Below are 20,327 nucleotides of genomic sequence, written 5' to 3' on the forward strand. Positions count from 1 at the left end.
GTTGTATCATGAGGACATGCATGAGATTTATAATACTTACATCACATACCAGGATGTGAACAGTGGTGTGGCGGTATTTGATGAGGTGGGTAAACTACAAGGTAGAAGGGTAGGTCACCAAGAAGAAAGTGGGTATGATCTTCTATACATGTATGGATTATTGGATGGGCCTACTGGGCACCGGCTCAGGGGTCCAAAGTGTATGGCCAGAGAAATATGGTGGATATACCCCATATATCTGCGCATACCCTCCACTACACCACTGGATGCAAACATGCCAAACACACTACCCTCACCACAGATTGTTGAAACCTTACATTAATCTATAGTTAACTAATGCATACATAACTCTTTCTACAGCATATGTCAGTGATACTCAACTTGCTTTGCTCAGGGGCCATTTTTGCAAAATGACTGGGGGCCAGAGGCCATTTAATTAACAAACATTAATAATATTTATCAGTATATAATAAATGAATTGCCTTTTATCAGCCTTTCAATATTTGCTGCCCTCACTCATCTTTGACAAGGGGCAAATCCAGGTGAAGAAACCGTAAGCAGCTCAGGTGTACAAAAGGGTATTTCTAGCATTTGAGGACATTCAGGGCTTAGCCTGGACCTCTGTTGGTAGGTCCAGCGTACCACCCCAGGCACCTTTTTATTGTTTGTTTTTGATAAACAAGCTTGATTTTTGGTGCTTTTTATAAAGTGCGGGACCTTATTTATATTCAAAGTCCATTGTGATGCATTGTGGATTAGAAAATTGTCTTTGGGCCACCCAGCACCCTTTTGTGGACAAGATTCGGCCCAAGTGCAGTAAGTTGAGTGTTGCTGGTGTATGTGAGGCTCTGTTCATCTTTAGTATTCAACACAGCACTGCATGTGTAGATATGAGTACAATCCTGTCCTTAGCAAATGCAATCATAGAAGCCTCTGTTGTGTATAACCAGTTCTTCAGTAGATGCCATGTGATATGGAAATTCATGTCTCCAAAGTTGTGACAACAGGTGGTGAGAAGAGGAGGAGATGTTGACACAGTGAACCAGTTATTACAGGCACTGATGCCAGGTTGGTGTTGGCTCAGATGGTGCTACCGTTCCTGTGCTCATACTTTAGTGTAACACACCCACAACATAATGTGACACATGCAATTTAATCATTTCATTTTGTGAAAGATGCAAGACAGGAGGGTGAAACTGCCACTTTGACTTGCAAAACGTGCACTGCTGTGTACTCTTTAGTGATCCCGTCAAACACAAAGTAACTTTGTTAAAACTCACCACACATTTGCATGCTACTTCAGATACTCACACTGCAAACTGATTAAACAGCTTGTAAAACAGAGCCTGCACACTGAGGAGGGAGTTAGCTGAAACCTTTGAGCTTATAATTCTTAATTCTTCAAAATGAATATCAACATCACTAAAAGAGAAAGAAAACTGTGTCAGAAAAATAACACTTGGAACTAATATTGATTAAGAGTCAGTTTTTAATTTCATAACACACATTGACTTCTATGAACACAGGACAGATACAATGTCACTTTGGTCCGATAGTACGTCAGATATAAAGTCTGTATAAAAGAACCATTTCAGTTCACATAGACACTTTGGCATCCCATTTGTTACTGGCATAGCTTGCCTTCAATAAAATGTTTTTTTCTACCCAACCTCTTTCAAGTTTCTTTTTAGTTATGAAGTCCATGTTGTCATATCCACACAGGAAAGAAAGGCTACAGTAGACTGTATACACAATATACATATGGATATTTTTCATTTGCAATTTTTTTAAAAAAAAATTGAATAACACAGATACAAAGACATGTCAATTCATCAATAAAACTAAGGAAGTACAGTCAATATGTTTTTCATTTCAGTGCTGAAGTTTCAAGTATGATATGAAGGCATCTACAAAGTACTGTAGACAAAAAAAATAAAAACAGTCCACATTAATGAAGCTACAGTGAAATGTAGACCAGGGAATCTTCTCTTATATTAAGTCTTCTAGTTAAACCCTTCAGGAAGAGGCTGACACGTATAGAAACCAGCCATTATGTTCATTCATCTGCCCATCTTTGATAATGCAACTGTTGGCTTCTCCAAGGAATCACTCGCTCCAGCTTTGTATAATCCGTGTCAGTGTCTTCAACAGCTAAAAGCGACTAAAAAAGGTCCACAGATTTCATATCAAAGTCAAGCCCTCCCTCATGCAGGTTGCGTTCGTTTGCGTTGTCAAAGCTGTTCTTCCCGTGGATCTGTTTGAGGTGCTTACGGAGAACTGGCTTGTGAGCAAAAACCATGTCACAGTAGTTGCAGCGGTGTGGCTTGTCCCCGCTGTGCAGGTTTAGGTGATCCAGCAAAGAACACTTTTGGGTGAAGGTCTTACCACAGATTTTACACTGAAAGGGCTTGATGCCGGCGTGGACACGCATGTGTCGGTGCAGGTTGCCCTTCTGCGTGAAGGTCTTGCCACACAGCAGGCACATAAACAGCTTGTGCATCTTGAGGTGGTTGGCGTAGTTCTCCAGCTGGCGGAAGACCCGGGCACACTTGGGGCACTGGTGGTACCACTGGAGAGGTTTGTCATAGTTCCTCTGGTGCACGTTGTGTTTCTCTGCAGGAGGGGACTGAGGAGGGGGGCTGAGCGGGTATCCGGCCACACCAGGTGGAACCGCCATCTCACTGCCACGACTGTCCACAGTGGAGTTGATGAGGGAGTGCTGGGGCTCAGGAGAGTGGAGGGCAGCAGGTGGGCTGGTGGGGAAGTGACCAGTGATGGAGTTTTCTGCTATGTCAGACACAGACTCAACTTTTACTATAGTGATGTCACTTTCCACCATACCCTGCTTTGGACGTCTGCTTAAGATCTGGAGAGGGGACATAGGCTGTATGATCACATCGTCGTCATCGTCATCATCATCATCATCACCATCGTCACCACTGTTGCCGTCTCCAACTTGCCCCACCTCCTCCTCCTCCTCCTCCTCCTGATGAACAGTCCGAACCTGAGAGCGCTCTTGCTCTCTCTGGGCCTGGGAGGACAAACCGTCTTCCTTCTTCTCTCTCCTCATACCCACATCCACTTCCAGCTGCCTTGCAGACTGAGGTTTGATGAACTTATTGAGAGCCTGAGTGCACTGCTCCACAATGTGGCCCATTTGGAGGAAGCTGGCCACAGTCAGGTAATGCACCAACTCCAGCTCAGGAAACTCCAGCTGACCTGTGTAGCAGGACAGCAGCAGCTGCCGGCCCACCTCCGCCTCCTGGATCATGGAAATCTGGACCTCCCTGGAGTCCTGCTGAAGGATGAACTGGTCCCTCAAGAATGAGGAGCCGGCAGCAAACACTACCTTGTGACCGGGGACCTCCAGCTGATTGATGCGCACAGTGACATCACAGAAACGTCTCTGGTGTCGCAAGAGGTTCATCTTTTGCAACATGGAGTCCCCAAATGTGGCGAAGCGGAACTGCAGAATCACCTGGTTCTGGGCCATACTGAACCGAGGGACAGCAGCAGCAACAGTAGTAGTAGCAGTGCACCTGTTAAGCACAAATACATAGACTGTCTCATCTCTCCAGCAAAATCCCATTCTATACTTTGTGTGAATTTGATATTTTGTGTTTTACTGTTGTGCTTAATATGGTAGGCAGTCTTATAATACACATTCAAGAGGTTTTGCCTAAGAATACACAACTGTAATCTCTCCTTACATTAAACTCTGCATCGTATTGTACTTCAAGAGGGACACAGCCCATATTTCAATATAAGATAAAGAGCTAATTGATTTAACTAACACCACCTGCGTCAATCACAATCACCACCATATCATCATAACCACCATCATGCTAGGCGCGTGCCTCGCTAATGGGTAGGGTGACAGTGATCACCAGACTCGGTTCAGAAACCTGCCAATTTAAAACTAGCAAACGTGTCCGTCTCATGAACTACCAACTAATTGTGTTTAAACTATTTTCAGAAGCACTGACCGCTCTTCGGCTCGGTGTTCATTCACTCTAACAAATTATAACAACAAATATTTATTGTATTACAGTGTATTACTGTAAGCTAACAGGTCACTGATTTACCTATTGGTAACATTAGCGAAGTGCTTGAGCTAAAAAAAGATGAAATATTGTTGATAAATGCTTACAGCTAAAAGCCGAATAATGTTAAATGGTAAAATATGTTAAGCTCTTCATGTTTCACTGCTGCTAAGGTTTGCCGAGAGACAAGACATCAATGTAAAGCTGTCTATCCCTGGGTCCTGGTTTACGCTGTCCGAGTAGACTGGACCTGACGTTATGGCCGCACCGATGTTAGCTTAGCACCGTCGGTACAGTAAAGTTTCGCTATTGGCTTTCTGTCGAGGGGACATAGGTAGCCTATTAGAGCAAGACAAAAAGTAATTTTGTACAGAGTGACTCTCTGTGCTTAACGCTAGCTTTAACTGTAAACAATTAATCACAAATCGCCTCCATATTTGCCTTTGGCCTACTCATCCACTCTTTAGCTGCCATCTCAGGCTGTATGATAACATCCAACACTGCAGCTAACTAACTAGCTTTATTACTATGTTTTAACTGCGGTTGACAGTAATATAAGTTGTGTACCTGTTAACCTTTTGTAAACAAACCCGCTAGAGATGGGTTGTCATCAGTAGGACACTGGTACTGTCTGTGTCTGGGGATATCAAGGAGCTGCTCCGGATGCAAATCCCATTTAAAGGCCCAGTACCACACATGTGGCATCAGCTTTCATCTGTGCCTCTCATCCTCTCTCTTCACATAGGCTACTTCATAGATAAAACAAGTCGAAATTACTGTTATTACAGAAACGAAAAACAAACAAACAAAAAATAATCATTTATCTGTGTCTTTTTAATTACATTATTCTCAAGTATCTAGGATGTTACTTTCCAGTATCCCTCTAATGATCCCTAAAGGCATCCTAAAACAGACACCCTCTGCGGTGAGATTCCCCCAGAAGGAATTTTTAGGAATTTAACAGCGTAACTGACTGTTTTAAAGTATTTTGGAAAAAAAGAGAAGAAAACAATAATAATAATTTCTAAAGAAAAGAAATAATGCGTATACCAGGGGTTCTCAAAGTTTTGATGACTGAATGTCATTTTAGGTTTTAGGGGAGCCAGCACATAATAAAGGGCCACTTTGACTATGACTTTTTGAATGAATTTTTGGACAATGTTATGACATACTAACACTTAAACAATAAACAAAAAAACAGCCTACATAACACTCATGTTACACCTACTTTTCCACTTTTTGGGCATGAAATAAAGAGACAGTATTTGACATTAATTGTCGACAATGTACTGTGGCTGTGCTGTGTTAAGTAGAGCACATGGTGAGTGTGAGTCTGGTAATTTTTTAACCTGTAGGTTTTTTCACATCCAATAATTATTTAAGCGCTCATGACGTGGAAAAAAAAAGTTTATTATAATTATTTACAAAATGTACAAAACAAAATGTACAGAAAGGAAGTCAAAACTGTCATTTAAGTTGTCACACTGACAAATAAAATGACAGAACATCAGCACTTATAGGAGCGTCTTATCCTCTTGAAAATCCTGAAAAATAGACAGAGGGACACCAGGTCATTAAAGTCTAACTACAAGTCCTGTGTTATACCTGAACTTGTGCAAACATCTACGTTACAGTCATTCATAATGAAATACAACAGGCCACTTTCACTATAAACTGAATTTCTGTGTTTTGTGACCGAAACAAAACAAAAATGTATATTTAATTTGCAGGCTGTGATTACATTACCTTAAAATTATGTTACAAATAAATGGTTCAATAATATCAAAAGTGAATTATTGATCATGCATGTACTTCATCTTTGAAAATTCCAGAAACGCTAGAATGACTTTTGCTTGTAAACATTTGATTTAATTCAGGTACAGACAGGTCATTGTTGTACAAATATTAAAAAAAATCTTCCTCACCAGGAGAAACTGTATCCACCAGAAATGACCAAGACAACCAGTCCTATTAATGCAACAGTAGACAGAGATGAAACCCTCAGAACATATGATGTACCTGGAACAAAAAAATGCAGTGTGTTAGTAACTGGCAATTAGCGCTTTCTAAATCTGATTGTTTTTGCATTTTTAATACTCAGTTACTTTCTGGTGAAACTTTAGAATATTGTAACAAGGTAAAATGTCATCTCCCAAAATAAATCTAAATCCAAAAATCATAACTTTAAAATGACATTAGCGTCTGGGTATTTTGGCCAGTGAATTACCTCTTACTTTAGCCCACAGGACACAAGAACTTTTTAAAGCCTAGGAGAGAAAACATTCAGATAATTTAACAAGTAAACTGCAAAGTCGGGAGCAGTTTAATTTATTTTATTGTACAGTAGTCGCACCCACCGATTTCCACTGACTGACAACTCGTAAGATGATATAATAGTTCCTGCCATTCTCCAGTGGTGCATTAAAGAAGCCTCCATAGTAAAGTCCATCCCCCACAGTAAAGTTCATCTCTGACCTGACATGTCTCAAATCAATCTGAGCAGTGATATACTTGGTTGTGGACTTTACTTCACTTGAGGGTTCTGAACTTGCAGAGGAGGAACAGTCAAACACCAGAATCCCCTCTACAGGAAGCACAAACACCTGGTACAAACTGCAAAATGAAGAACAAAAACAATCACATATTTTGAAGGTGCCACATTTTAATTTGAATAGCCTATTTAAAGGATATATTCATTTGTGATAAACATTTGGGTAAACAGTTTTTGTAAATGTTTTCTTTTTTTAATACACCATGATCTCATTTAGTAATTAAATCAGTATATCACAATTGATTTTAAAATAAATAATAGGTTACTATCTATATGGCAATAAATATGATGATTCAGTGCAAATTACAGCTTGATGGATACTAAAATTTGGGAGAAAGAAAGAACAAATTGTTTCACTTTTTATTTATTTTATTTTTGTTTATAAAGGAAAAGAATTAAAGTAACATTGGGTGTGTTACAGTTAAAACTGTGAGCAAGATGGCATATACAGTAAGACTCAGTGGCTGCAGGTCTGTCCTTGCATCAAATAGTGTTTATATGCATGTTTGACATGTGCAGTAGAAGTTATTGCTCCAATGTATAATGGGATCTTGTTCTAAATTTTAGTGTGGGCCTTAGTGTGAAAAAATTATCTGACCATAATGGTTTTTGTAAGGTGCTACAGGAATGAGTGCATGTGAAATTCATTCTAACCACTTCATCCTCTTGAGGGTCGCGGGGGGGCTGGAGCCTATCCCAGCTGACATTGGGCGAGAGGCAGGGTACACCCTGGACAGGTCGCCAGACTATCGCAGGGCTGACACATAGAGACAAACAACCATTCACGCTCACATTCACACCTACGGACAATTTAGAGTTATCAATTAACCTAGTCCCCAATCTGCATGTCTTTGGACTGTGGGAGGAAGCCGGAGTGCCCAGAGAGAACCCATGCTGACACGGGGAGAACATGCAAACTCCGCACAGAAGGGCTCCTACGCTCTACGCCCGAACCGGCAACCCTCTTGCTGTGAGGCGAGAGTGCTAACCACCACACCACCGTGCCGCCCTGCATGTGAAATTGATCTAGTGATTTCTTCTTGTGTTGTGTGTGTTGGAAGTAGAGCAGTAATTGTAGGGTTGGAGTTGTTTTAGATCTGAAAGTAAAATCTAAAGGCTAGGTTATTTGTGCAGTGCAGTGGTGAGTCCAAGAGGGAAGGTTTCCATGGATCATGTAAGCCCTGTTGTATAGTCTTGCTATTGATTCAGTGGTTTCCTTTGTGGTGACGCCGGACCAAATTGGGTGACAGCAGGATATTGTTGAGAGAATATTTGCATGTAGATATGTGTCCAGAAAAGTTGGGGTGAGATATGGTCTGATCTTGTTATAGACATACAATTTCTGATTGAGCTTATTTGTTAGGTTCTGAATGTGGTGTTAATAAGTAAGATGTGAGTCAAGAAATACAAGAAGATATTTGTAGGTTTCTGTGATGGTTAGTGTTTGATTTGCAAAATGAATAGGGCCAGACATGAGTATAGGTTTCTTAGGGGAATGGAAATACATAAATTCTGTTTTCTTGACATTGATAGTTAGATGATTATGTAGTTAAGATCAGAGGATAGTTTTGAGTTTAAGACATCACAGTTTGGATCAGAGATAAAAATAAGAATGTCATCTGTGTATAGTAGACAATTAGAATACTTGCACACATTAAAAAGGTCATTGATGTAAAGGAGGAAGAATAAAGGACCCAAAATGCAGCTTTGTGGAACTCCCTCATTACAAGTTAGAGGGGGAGTTGTTACAGGGGCATAAATATAAATCTTAATAATGATCTCTTAGATTAGAAGATACATACTAAACAGGACCTCTTACTGTGTAAGAGCAACATCACACATTAAATTTACATTGGCAAATTTTTGCTTCCCCTTCACTTTCATTCAAAGTGTCAGCTACTTATCAGCCAATATATGCACTGGTACAGATATACCTGCAATGAGCTAATATTGACGAATGTACTGACTCGGCTGATTTATTGATTCAGCTCAAGCCCTAATACCAACTTTTATGTGGTGTTTACACTGCCTGTTCAAGGTGGGAATTTCATGCTGTTAAGCTGCCTGACTGTGCTTTATTAAAGGTACAATTGCAGAACTGGGGGGACAGAGTTGTCTCTAACTTTTAAGCCAGCAGCAGAGGTAGTAGCAGCGCTAAAATGACATCTGTGTAAAAATGGACAGCAGGAAGGATGTGACCATGGATGGCATATGTGTAATGTTTTAATGACGTGTTATGTGTGTGATCTAAAGCCAAGAGATTTAAAAAACAATTGTGAGCAGTTAGCAGCTAACTCAAAGAGTAAGAGCAGCAGCTGAAAATGCTGCAAATTGGAAAAACAATGAGGTCCAGGAGATCCTTAATCTCCACACAAATGCTGAGATCAGCTGCCATGTAACAGAGATTGAGTTCAGCCTTGAAAACTGAATGGGAAAAATTTCATATCCTGCCTGTTGAATGTAGCTGTTTATGTTAAGGGTTTTGTCCAGAATGTACAAATGAATTATGAACTTCCTTTTATTATATAGTTTCATTAAAAAAAATAAAATAAAATTGTGATTTGTTTTTAAGTAACTGCACAGCAAAGTCTACGCATTCATGGGCCAATCTGAGTCAAGTATTTATCAAAGCTGCAATGATTGGACTGACTAGTAAAGATTCAGCCAACATGATAAATTGGGGACTTTAGTAGGTCATTTGAAGCATGAAGGTGTATGACTGTCTATATTATGTGACAGGGTTCTAATTTCCCCCGTAACCTATAGAAGAACAGAAGAGCTGATCACATATCCAGGTTGTTACCTTATTGGGTCCAGTGTACTGGGTGATCTGCGTAGCCTCAAAGTTGGTACAGGAGTCTCAAATTCTCTATAGTAGACAATCGGTGCTGGAGGCACTGTCAAATGTTATTATGCTCAATATAAAGAAGACTGCATGACATAAAGTACAACTGTATCAGTCCTAAATGTTTTCAGAAAACTGATATCTCAGGGCTTCATTTTGATGCAGGAAAACATTTTGTCAAAGTAGAGTAAATATAAGAGTTAAAAGGATACCTGGTAAACTGGTGTTCATGGTGGTAGTGGCCGTGAATCTGGCAGACACTGCAGTGATGGAGATGCTGTAGTTTGTGACTGGAAGCAGGTTAAGACAGAGTTCCAGCTGATCAGCTTTAGAGCTCAGAAACTGCTTCCTGTCATCATAAAAAGACCTCTGATAGTCTCTGGATCCTATGTATGTCACCTGGAATGGTTACATTGAATGTGGAGTCAGTCAGGGTCACAAAATACTCCACAGATAGAGGTAGAAAAAAACAGTATGGTGTCATCCATACACAAATTCACATATAACCAGACAATAAGGTTAAGAAATTATCGAATGCACCTATAGTATCCTATGCTGGAAAACAAGTACGTACAAATAATGGTAAGATGAAGATTAGATAAATAGCAACTGCAGTGAAAGAAGTCTGATGAAATATCCCATTACCTTGTATTGTTCTGTATCCTCCTCATACTTCTCTGCCCTCCAGTGCAGACATCTTTCATTGACAACAAATAGGTGATTGATAGGTGGCTTTATTTCTGTAATAGATATGGGAATGAAAGGAGAGTGATGATACACCAAATGTGCTTACAAATATATCCACGATGCAAATCAGTGATATCACACAAGCATCATACCTATCCTGATGCTTTTATTACTTGAGGCCAACTTAACATTCCAACATACAGATCTTCCTGGTGGGGTTATGTTGACTTGTTATGTTCTTACTCACCTATGCATCTCAGTGTAGCTCTCTGCCACACTCCAGAGCTGCCACACACAGAGACATTGCTGCCTCTCCAGCTGTGATATCCATCCACACAGCGGTGGATCACAACACTCCTGTTATGCCATGCCACCTCTGATTTGGCAAGGAAGGGAACAGGGCCACATTTGGCTGGAAAAACAATAACAGTGATTTGGTTTGCTAAGTGTAGCTAACAGCCAAACATTGTTTAAAGGTGCTGGATCATAAAACAAACCAAAGACAAGAATTTGTCAAAAGATCGGCACACTGTATGAAAAGCTCCCAGCAATTTCAATCGTGCAAAGTTTCAAACTGATCAGGCATTGTCAAACTGTGTCGAAATGTTGCAAAATAAAAATTGCTGGGAGCTTTTAATATAGTGTGCAGATCTTTTCTCTGAATCTTGCCTTAGCTAATTGATTTGACGCATTGTGGTGCCTTATAAGCATGATTATATACAGTATATTTCTTCTTTAGTATCTTTGCTAGGTTCCCAGTGCCTTCCACTGAAAGAGTCATCAGGTTGTAAAAGCCATTGCTGAGTGAAGGTAAATAAATCACATCCTCAGCACTGGGTTAGCAGTGGATTGGCCCATGAAATAAATGTAAGCACAACTTGAGATAACATACAATACATGATTCACCTAAATTTGCTTCCAGACCTGCAACAAGCACAGAACATAGAGCCCAAGTAGAAACATATAATGGAGCCTCCAACCACAACTTAAACAACATCGATCTGAGCAATTATTAGTTGATTACCAGATAAATAAAAGCATTAACTTTTACTGTACCTTTACACTTTACTGATACTTCACCCCACTGTCCTGATTGTAAACATGTTGAAATATTATTTTCACTCTCCTGATAAAATCCATCCATGCACTCATACAGCACCACGCTTCCCGGTCTACTGGTGCCATCCCACAGGAGGTTAGTATGGGGGAGGGTTAGTGGGGGGCCACAGCTTATTTCTGCACACAGACATGATTTAGCACAGACTGTGTGCTAATAGGCATGATATATAACAACAACAACAACAACATCAACAACAAAACACAGATAGCACAGTCAAATCTTAGATGGCAGCTGAAGAGGAGATGCAGCATAATGAGAACAAGCACAGTATGATAATATCCATCTTCTAAAGCAAGACTTTTACTTTTTGGGAAATAAACTTATTTGCCTCCTGACAGGGAATCTTAGCAACAGCATTGCCAGATGGGAAATGTTAAACTACAGTACCAGAGGCTTAAAATTGACATATTTTTAAGTGTTGTTGTGAGTCATTACCATGAGACCAAATAATTTCACAAAATGTATTTTTGACATACAAATCAGGCAAGCTGACGGAGCTATGATGTGTGAAAGGGGGTATGAGTCCAAAGGACCATCAGTCTGACACATATTGCTATAGCCCACTATGTAAAAATTTACAACACTATCCAAAGCCTTTTCATATTCTGAGCAAGTTAAATTAATAACTAGGGTAACTAGTGCATTCTTAACAACTTTAACACAGCATGCCATAGTAAGAAAGAGATGCAAATGCAGACATAGAATTCATATTTTGTTATCCTGACCATGTCAGGAAATTATTTAAATGAGACAGCACAGACTAAAACTAACTACAAATTTTAAGTGTCAGAAAATTGTAAAATTGCTGTACATTTTTTCGCTTTATTGGTTGTGTATTGTACAGAGGGCAAAATTATCATAAAAAATACAGTAATTATCTGGCAGTAACATCTGGCATCCTTGCTCAACAAAAAATGCACATTTGTGTATTTCCCAAAATGTTCAAAGCATTGCTATAAATATTTTGTGCTAATTGCTGCAAGTATTGTGAAATCTAAACAATTAATCCATGTATCTGTCATCAGACATTGCACCTTCACACCATAGATCAATATCCTCCCACAGTCCATTCTCTCCACAACTTGAGTAGTTTCTCAGGCTCTTGGTGTAATATCCTTCCTCGCATTGGTAATACACCAAACTGCCAATGCGTGATGTGCCATCCCAAAGCATTTTAGCATGAGGTTTAAAAACAGGCTCTTGACAATTGATTTCTACAACAAAAAGACAGCAAGTCATTGTAGATGCTGAAATGTTTGATGATGACAGTAACATTCATATTGTTTGAAAACAGTGTGCAAATCATGATGTATTGCTAACATTTGAGAGTGGCATTATTACTTTTATTGGATGCAGGTAATCCGATACTATATAATAAACTACTAATATATTAGTGTAGACTGATGTCATTATCACCTTGACAGAGCAGAGAGGCTCCATCCCATTCTCCACTGGTAATACAGACTGATACATTTCTCCCTCCAACACTGCCATATCCAGATTTACACTGATAAACAACCTGAGAGCCCACAGTGGAGATTTTATCCCACAGCATGACTGAATGAGGGATGGGTGGGGGCACACCACAGTCAACCTCTACAAGGATGGAAATAACAATATTCAATTGAGTGACAACATCTATTATTTGAAACAGGACAACAACAATGCCAACTACAGCTTTAATAACATTTTGGAGCAAGTTGTTACCTTTGCATGAGATGTTTGGTTTTGTCCAGTAACCATTTATTGTGCACAGTGACATATTATTTCCTCTATCGTGATCAAATCCTAATTTACAATAGTAAGTCACTGTGCTTCCAGGGGTGGAGCTGCCATTCCACACTTGTCCAGTGTGAGGCAGTAGAGGAGGATCACCACATAATATCTCTGGGACATGAAATGATGCACATAGAGGGGTTATACAGAATTAAACATCAACATTTTGAGTGCATAACATAGAAGTTCTGCTCTAATCCATTCTAAGCACTTTGATAAAAGTGGTAGTTGTGATCACATGAGTCACACAGGTGATCTCTCTTATGCTGATTAGCTCTTCTCAGGACTGTGTGGCTATGCGCAGACTAATTGGCAAGGACAAGTTAAAAAACACCAGGGTAGGGTGTGCAGGCTTCTATCATTTTATTAGTAAAACACTTTTTTATTAAGTCAGATTTTTTTCCTAAAACTGGATACACAATAAGACACATAACAAAGAAAGCAATGATTTCCTACAATTTCATGTTTGAAAAGAAAACCATTTCAGAGGTTTTAGTCATTGTTTGAATCACCTTGGCATGACAGAGTTGGGGGAGTCCACTGACCGTTTGCATTACAGATTGATACGTTATGTCCTCCTTTGTTATAAAAGCCTTTTTTACAAACATAGAGCACAGTGCTGCCAGGGGTTGGATCACTGTCCCACACCTGCTCAGTGGATTCAATTATAGGAGGACTTCCACACAAAGTCTCTACAAGGAACAACATACATATTCATGTAACATGAACAAAAATTTTAGTTTTCTCAATTCAGGAAGTTAGAAGTGCAAAAATTAAAAAAAAAAATAAAATTAAACAAAAAACAATCTGAACAGTGGTTGTACCTTGACAGAGCACAGGCGGTCTCTCCCACTGTCCACCAGCATTACAGATGGATACATTGCCCTTTCCAACATTATGATATCCAGAGTTACACTGATAAAGCACCTTGGAGCCCATCCTCGTGCTCTTATTCCACAGCATATGAGAGTGAGGGAGGGTCGGGGGAGAGCCACAGTCAACCTCTGAGGGCCAAAGCAGTGACATGCTGCATGAAACCATATTCACTGGAAAATCTCTGTTTGGCAGGTCAGGTTCATGATCCTGTGCTCAGGAAACTGGTTTAAAACTCACTGAAAAGCTGCGCTGTAATACGTGGGAGAGTCAATACCTCACCAAGCCCTTCAGGCTGAAAGGAGAGGTTCATGATGTTTCAAGTCTAAAACAATATTCACATGGCCATGGTAGCATTTAAACAGTTCATCCTTTGCATAGTGGCTGCGAAGTGGTCCCTTCCTAATGTGACTGCGGTGGAGCACAGTATTCACAGTCCGATTGTTTTATGACGGACTTTAAAATTTGTTAACCTATCCCTTAAAAACCACCCATCATGTTTGTCCTTTATTTATAGGTACTGGTAGCTGCCCCCGTATTGGAGTGACTTGTCATAATAAAAAAGATTAAACCTAATATGTGGTTGTGTACCGAATACTGTGTGTGAGTTCTCAATGAGGCTGTAACCAGTTGGTATTACATCTTACTGTCTACTGGGGCTGGATGATAAACCTAATTTTGGGAATTACAGATAGTTGTTGTTACTATTTTCAGTTTTACTTGTGCTCTTCCTACTATGACAAGTCAAAATGTCTGCTGTGAGAAAGGCCCATTGCCCAAAAAATGTGTTGGCATTGCATCTTTCTGCAAACCACAGATAAGTTGCACTTGCAAGTTATTATGTTGCAGATAAGTTACAACTTTACAATTTATCAGTGCTGTGGTTACTGTGTGGTTAAGGTTAGGCAAGAACACTTGGTTATTGTTATCAAAAGATCACATACTCACTTAAAATACCCAGTTTTGGGAGGACAGTATTGACAGCAAAACCAGCAACATCTCTATTAAAAAACAACTGCTTTTGGTAGCAGCTTTGCTGCTGACAGGTTGTGACAAAATACCCACATCTGGAGCACAAGGAAAAAACAGAGAGGGTGCTAAAATAGCCATGTTTGGAACCTAAAAAGCTGCTGGGAACACTGCAATGACTCCTTTAAATACAACCAGTTTTGTTTGTTGGTGTCATACAGGGGTCTGCAGCTTGGCAGACTTCTTGCCAAGGTGACAAGCTGTCCTCCATCCCCTCTACCTCCAGATGACAAAACCAGCCTAGATGTTACACCTTACAAACTATGATACATATAAAGCCAGCAGATGTAAGGTATTTGTGGTTTGCAGACACACACAAACATTCTCTTCTGGCAACTAAGCTGCAATAACAATGCTGATGGAGGCGCTAGAAGAAAAGTTAATAGATCATTAAAATTATTGTGCTTCATCCTGAGGGGAAAAATAAACGGCTGTACCAAATTTAATGGCAATCCAGATACTTCAAAGTGGATCAACCAACACACAGACAGCTAACATGGCTAAGTTATCGTTACATTTTTTTATTATGATGCAGTTTATCAAGTTAAATGTTACAATTTAACGAGATATAGATTTGAAAATATGTATATAAAAAAACCTACAGTGTGTTTCATATTTCCCTTAGAAAAACTTGATTGGCACTGGTAAGAACGACTGAAAAGCCAAACAACTATTACCAGCACCTACGAGCAGAGAAAGCAAAGCGTTGCAAGAGTTGCAATTTGCTGATGAATAATCCTTATAATGCTAAAAGGGAAAATAAGAGCTCTGGAGAGAGGCAAATTGTTTTTTTGCTTGGGTTTTGTTACCTTCACAGACCATAGTGAGTCCTCTCCACAGTCCATTAGCTCCACACACAGAGCTGTTGTCTCCACTCCTCCACACAAAGCCTTCATCACAGACAAACATGGCCACACTGTCGTATGTGGTCCCTGTGACTGACAGCAACACTGTGTCCTCCACTGAGGCTGGCTGGCCGCAGTCAACCACTGAGTGGGACAAGAACATACAAAACTCAAGATTAGCTCAAGCTGTTCACACACTGACCACACAAACAGCATGGACTTCACATTCAGCAGGTACTGTCACTTTTATACCCGCCAGGACCAAACTGAGGGTACACATGGAGTACAAATACACAAAATACACAGTAGGAATGTATGATCTTCTAAAGGGTCAGTGTGCTTATCCAAATCCCATTAATGCAGTTTTACCTTTGCAGGAAGCCTTGTCTCTTTGAGGGTTGAAGGGCTCCACTCCATTGTGGACTTCATATCCCAGCTGGCAGCTACACTCAAAACTGCCGTCAAGATTTCTGCATAGACCTCCCTCTCCACAAAGGCCTGTGATCCTGCACTCATCAACGTCTGCACAACCAATGGTAAATGAGCGTTTGACATAAAATCCATAATGTCATCCACTTTGTAAGGCTTGTTTTCCAGGTAAAACAAGCTGTTGCATATACTTAATGTTGTCATCTCTCATTATTAGTGGACATATTTTAATCTCTTATGTAGTTTGATACCTTTAAGAGCCCTGTAAAAAAGACCCAGGCCCACCCTAAACTCACCCTGGCAGTGGGTTCCATCATTTGGGATAAAGGTTGTCATGTTGTTAGAAGGGCTGTAGCCAGCCAGGCAGGTACAGTAGTAGCTGCCGTAAGTGTTATGGCAGGTGGTGTGTTGCCCACAGATCTTAGTTGCTCCTATTTGACACTCATCCTTATCTGGAAGAAAAAAAAAATTACACTTAAACATAGAAGAAAAGGAGTTGAAATCATTAACGTTATTATTTCCATCTGTTTTATAGTCTGACAAGTCAAAATGTCTTCTGTGACATTCATTCTGTGTTAGCGTGAATAGTGAATAATGAACCTGGTACAGCCCAGCGACCAGAAGAAAATGTTGACATGTACATTTCTGCAAACCACAGATACATTGTATTTGTACATTTCATACATATCATATGTAAAGTGATGTAGTATATAAGCTAACTTTGTCATCAGGAGGTGGAGGGGATGGTGAATGGGGTGACACTAGGTGAGACACCTGCCATTGATGCAGACTACTGCAGAACATTGTTCGAGACCAACAAACAAAAAAGGTTGCTTTTCAGCAAGACATCGCTGTGTTTTTAGTGGCTTCAGTGTATCCCCTACATAATAACCTACAAATGCAATGTATCTGTGATTTTTTTCTGGCAACTGGGCTGCATGGTAATAACTCCTTAAAAACCTAGAAGCTTGATAAATTCAGCTTATTCAAATTAAACCAAATCAAACAATGCTGCTTTTGTATTTATCCACTTTTAAATTTTCCTTGTACTGAAATGTGTTTTAATGTGGCTCTGGGAATAAAGGACAACTTAACATCTGCATGGTAGCACTATCACTGTGATCATATTAGCATGCTGACATCAGCATTTGGCTGTGCCTGAGTACAGCCTCACAGAGCCACTAACATGGCTGTGGACTCTTATTTGGCCACTTAGGGAGCTGTAAACAGAACTCTGACACACGGACAACACAGACCATTATTAGCATTCATATGGAGTTGTGTTTGTTGTAATTGTATTCACCTGACAAAGTCTAATATTCACCTTTAACTTTCTTTTGCTGTGTACCACCCCTTGAGGAAAATATGTGGCTCCTTAGCTGTCAAATGCTCCATTATGTTCACTATCTAGTCACTAACTTGTCTGCTGTTTGGAGCTGAGCAGGTGGCATGCTGCGTATTTGTGTTTGTGAACAGCTGCCTGCTGCTAATGAGAGAGGTGAGACTGAACCCAAACAGTAAGGATAGGGGTTTTGATTCTCTGTGGGTACAGCTTTCACATATCACATAGTAATTTGATCCATTATTAATACAAAAATATGAATTAGAACATCAGATAAATTCCTTTATAAAACTTAGAAGTCATTATTGAAACTCAGTCTGCAGTTCACAATGCGAATCCCTTTCCTCATTAGAAAAAAATGAAGGTTGAGATGAAAAGACTTCATTTAGCTCCACGTGACAAACACACTTCAAAACGTTTTTTCCTACCTTGACAATAGGTTCTCCCATTTCCGACAAACCCATACTTGCAGTTACAAACTTTGCCGGAGCCATCTGACTTGTTGTCACACATGGCATTTGCATGGCAGGTGGCACACACATCTAGGTTCTGGCCTTCTGTTGGCATCTCTGAGAGGATAGAAAGACCATCCATCAGTCAGTATCTTCAGAGGTTTTTCACCCCTTCTCCAATTGTCAGTAAGATTATAAAAAAGGAGGAGTTATATCAAATAATCACAAAATGTGAATGGTGGGACAACACATTATCAGTATTCTCACCTGCAATGACACAAAGTAGAAAAACCACGATCATTGCTCTGTTTCTCTCGCCCATCTCGAGAGTCTTCCCGTTGCTCTCTTCACTTTACCAGACGCTCAGCCTCCTCATCCCCATCTTCTTTTTTTCATTTTTTACTTCCGTCTTCCGACCATGATGACACTGAGCGCGTTTGATAAACAGGGGAGTGGGTGAGCTGAGGTCACTCTGAGAAATAGCTCCTTTTCTCAATGGTCTTCTTGCAGTTGGTGGTTTTGTGGCTTAATCTGTCATTCCCTGACACATTCAGTTACACTTCACATGTGTTGATACGCTCAGTGCTCACACTGGTGAACTGCACACTCATGCTGCGGTGTCTGATAACGGCTATATTTGGCCTAACAAACCTGTTGGATGCCTTCTTACAAACACTGTGGCATTTAAGATGTCTTTTAAAAGCACATTAACCATATCATTAGTATATGTATAAAACCAAGAACTAACTAGATAGCTTACATCAAGTTAATATTAGTAATAGTATAGTAATAATATTAGTGACAAACATACGATTGTAGACCAAACATTTTATGAATATCATGGTGCAACCTCACCTTTTGTCCATATTTAAAGAAGTTTGTAACCCTTGTTTAATTAAATTTTACTTTATTTACCCTTTAGATTATAATCCAGAAATGTATGTTTGAAGTCAATGAAACCAACCTCCCTCCTCATCCTAAAACAGGGTCTGTGGTGGGTGCTGAGGGGGTGTCAGTTGGTGTGCTGTGGGAAGGAGAGATAAGTGTGGTGGGCTGCTATCTCTCAGCCCAGCATGGTCCTTAGCGGGGGATCTCCATCACTCAAACCAAAAAGCTACCGCCTCACACCACTGCCGGCTGGACTGGACTGATTAACCCCAGTTTGTACCTCAGAGCAGGCAGCCCCAAAACTGCCTATGTCCCGGCCCAGATCTTATTAGAACTGGTAATTATGCAGTCAGTGCAAATAAAAGTTGTTTCAACCGTTATTTCAAACCAAAGTCAGCAGGAAGCTATGGTTATTTGGCCATGTTTTAATTTTAGAGCTAAACACTGTGGTATTTACTGCATGTCCAAGAGATTGTTGAGTAGTAAAACTTCTTGGCAGGACTTTCTTAGTGTCTGTTGCTATTCTTGCTAATTACCCAGTTCAGAAGGAAACCATGAAACCTCTAGTTCAGTCAGAAATGCTTACATCAGGGAATTGATCATTTGTAGCAAATGGTTTTTGAGTTAGATTTGAAAGGAGGGGCGGTGCTTCTTAGGAAGCTCTCAAATACACGTCATCATGATTTCGTTGGAAAAGTTAGTCTTTTAATAGAAACATACATGAACATGCTTTTATTTATTATTACTAGTCTGTACCCATTGAGTGCACAGTTGCCCACATACAGTTTCACATTAACATTTGACAGGGGGAGCCACAGTGATTGGTTGCATTTTAACCATTTTTAAGCATTTTTCTGTTGTTATAGCGCCGCCCAGTTGCCAATTACAGTTAAATTTCTCCAGTCACCTTGAGGCGCCCTGTTCTACATATCTACCAAGTTTAGTAAAAATCAATATGGCGGTTAGGCCTAGATAAGAAATTAGCTCTCTAGCGCCCCCATTTTGTTTGGTCGGGTCAATAATGAAAGGGGTCCCCTCAGACTATGTGTGGTCATATGCCTACGAAGTACTGTGGTGATCGGTGAAACCCTTTATGCATCTTTATGTGATGAGCCACGCCCTCCACAATATTCATTGCCTTGTAGAAGCTCGGTTTTAGGAAGTTTTCCAACTTTTGCCAAGAGGGAACTTTAGATATTGGTCCCTAGATTATGTTCACCGAGTTTGATGCAGATCGGTCAAACTTCCTAGGAAGAGATCGATTTTAAGTGTTTTTCAAGAAATATAAAATGGCGGAAGATCTGTATAACCGGAAGTTATGGGTTCTTGAGGCAATTTGTTCCTCATGAGGAGAGGCATCTCTGTGCAAAGTTTCATGTCTCTACAACATACGGGGCATGAGATATGCCCATTCAAAGTTTGTAGGTTCAATCGGTTGCTATAGCAC

The 20,327-nt window shown here is 40.1% G+C and overlaps 2 protein-coding genes across 3 annotated transcripts; both read right to left on the reverse strand.

Moving 5' to 3' along the window:
- Window positions 1-1,466: 1,466 nt before the first annotated feature.
- zbtb26 (zinc finger and BTB domain containing 26) lies at window positions 1,467-4,925 on the reverse strand. The gene is made up of 2 exons (XM_049578082.1): window positions 4,611-4,925; window positions 1,467-3,539 (listed from the first exon to the last, which is right to left on the reverse strand). The coding sequence occupies exon 2, from the start codon at window positions 3,491-3,493 to the stop codon at window positions 2,162-2,164; it is 1,332 nt and encodes a 443-aa protein (XP_049434039.1). The 5' UTR covers window positions 3,494-3,539; window positions 4,611-4,925; the 3' UTR covers window positions 1,467-2,161.
- Window positions 4,926-5,107: 182 nt separating this feature from the next.
- susd1 (sushi domain containing 1) lies at window positions 5,108-19,208 on the reverse strand. Of its 2 annotated transcripts, XM_049578083.1 has the most exons (14): window positions 18,848-19,205; window positions 18,260-18,419; window positions 17,969-18,109; window positions 16,495-16,650; window positions 16,139-16,291; window positions 15,734-15,913; window positions 10,374-10,538; window positions 10,085-10,179; window positions 9,652-9,838; window positions 9,398-9,491; window positions 6,401-6,656; window positions 6,271-6,310; window positions 5,969-6,062; window positions 5,108-5,587 (listed from the first exon to the last, which is right to left on the reverse strand). In XM_049578083.1, exons 2-14 carry the CDS (start codon window positions 18,312-18,314, stop codon window positions 5,551-5,553), a joined length of 1,653 nt encoding a protein of 550 aa, XP_049434040.1. In that variant the 5' UTR covers window positions 18,315-18,419; window positions 18,848-19,205; the 3' UTR covers window positions 5,108-5,550. The 2 variants fall into 2 exon arrangements, with proteins under 2 accessions (XP_049434040.1, XP_049434041.1); XM_049578084.1 differs by having other exon boundaries at window positions 9,398-9,482; window positions 18,260-19,208.
- Window positions 19,209-20,327: the final 1,119 nt, after the last annotated feature.

This window comes from Epinephelus fuscoguttatus, linkage group LG6, assembly GCF_011397635.1.
Source record: "Epinephelus fuscoguttatus linkage group LG6, E.fuscoguttatus.final_Chr_v1".
NCBI classification, from domain to species: domain Eukaryota; kingdom Metazoa; phylum Chordata; class Actinopteri; order Perciformes; family Serranidae; genus Epinephelus; species Epinephelus fuscoguttatus.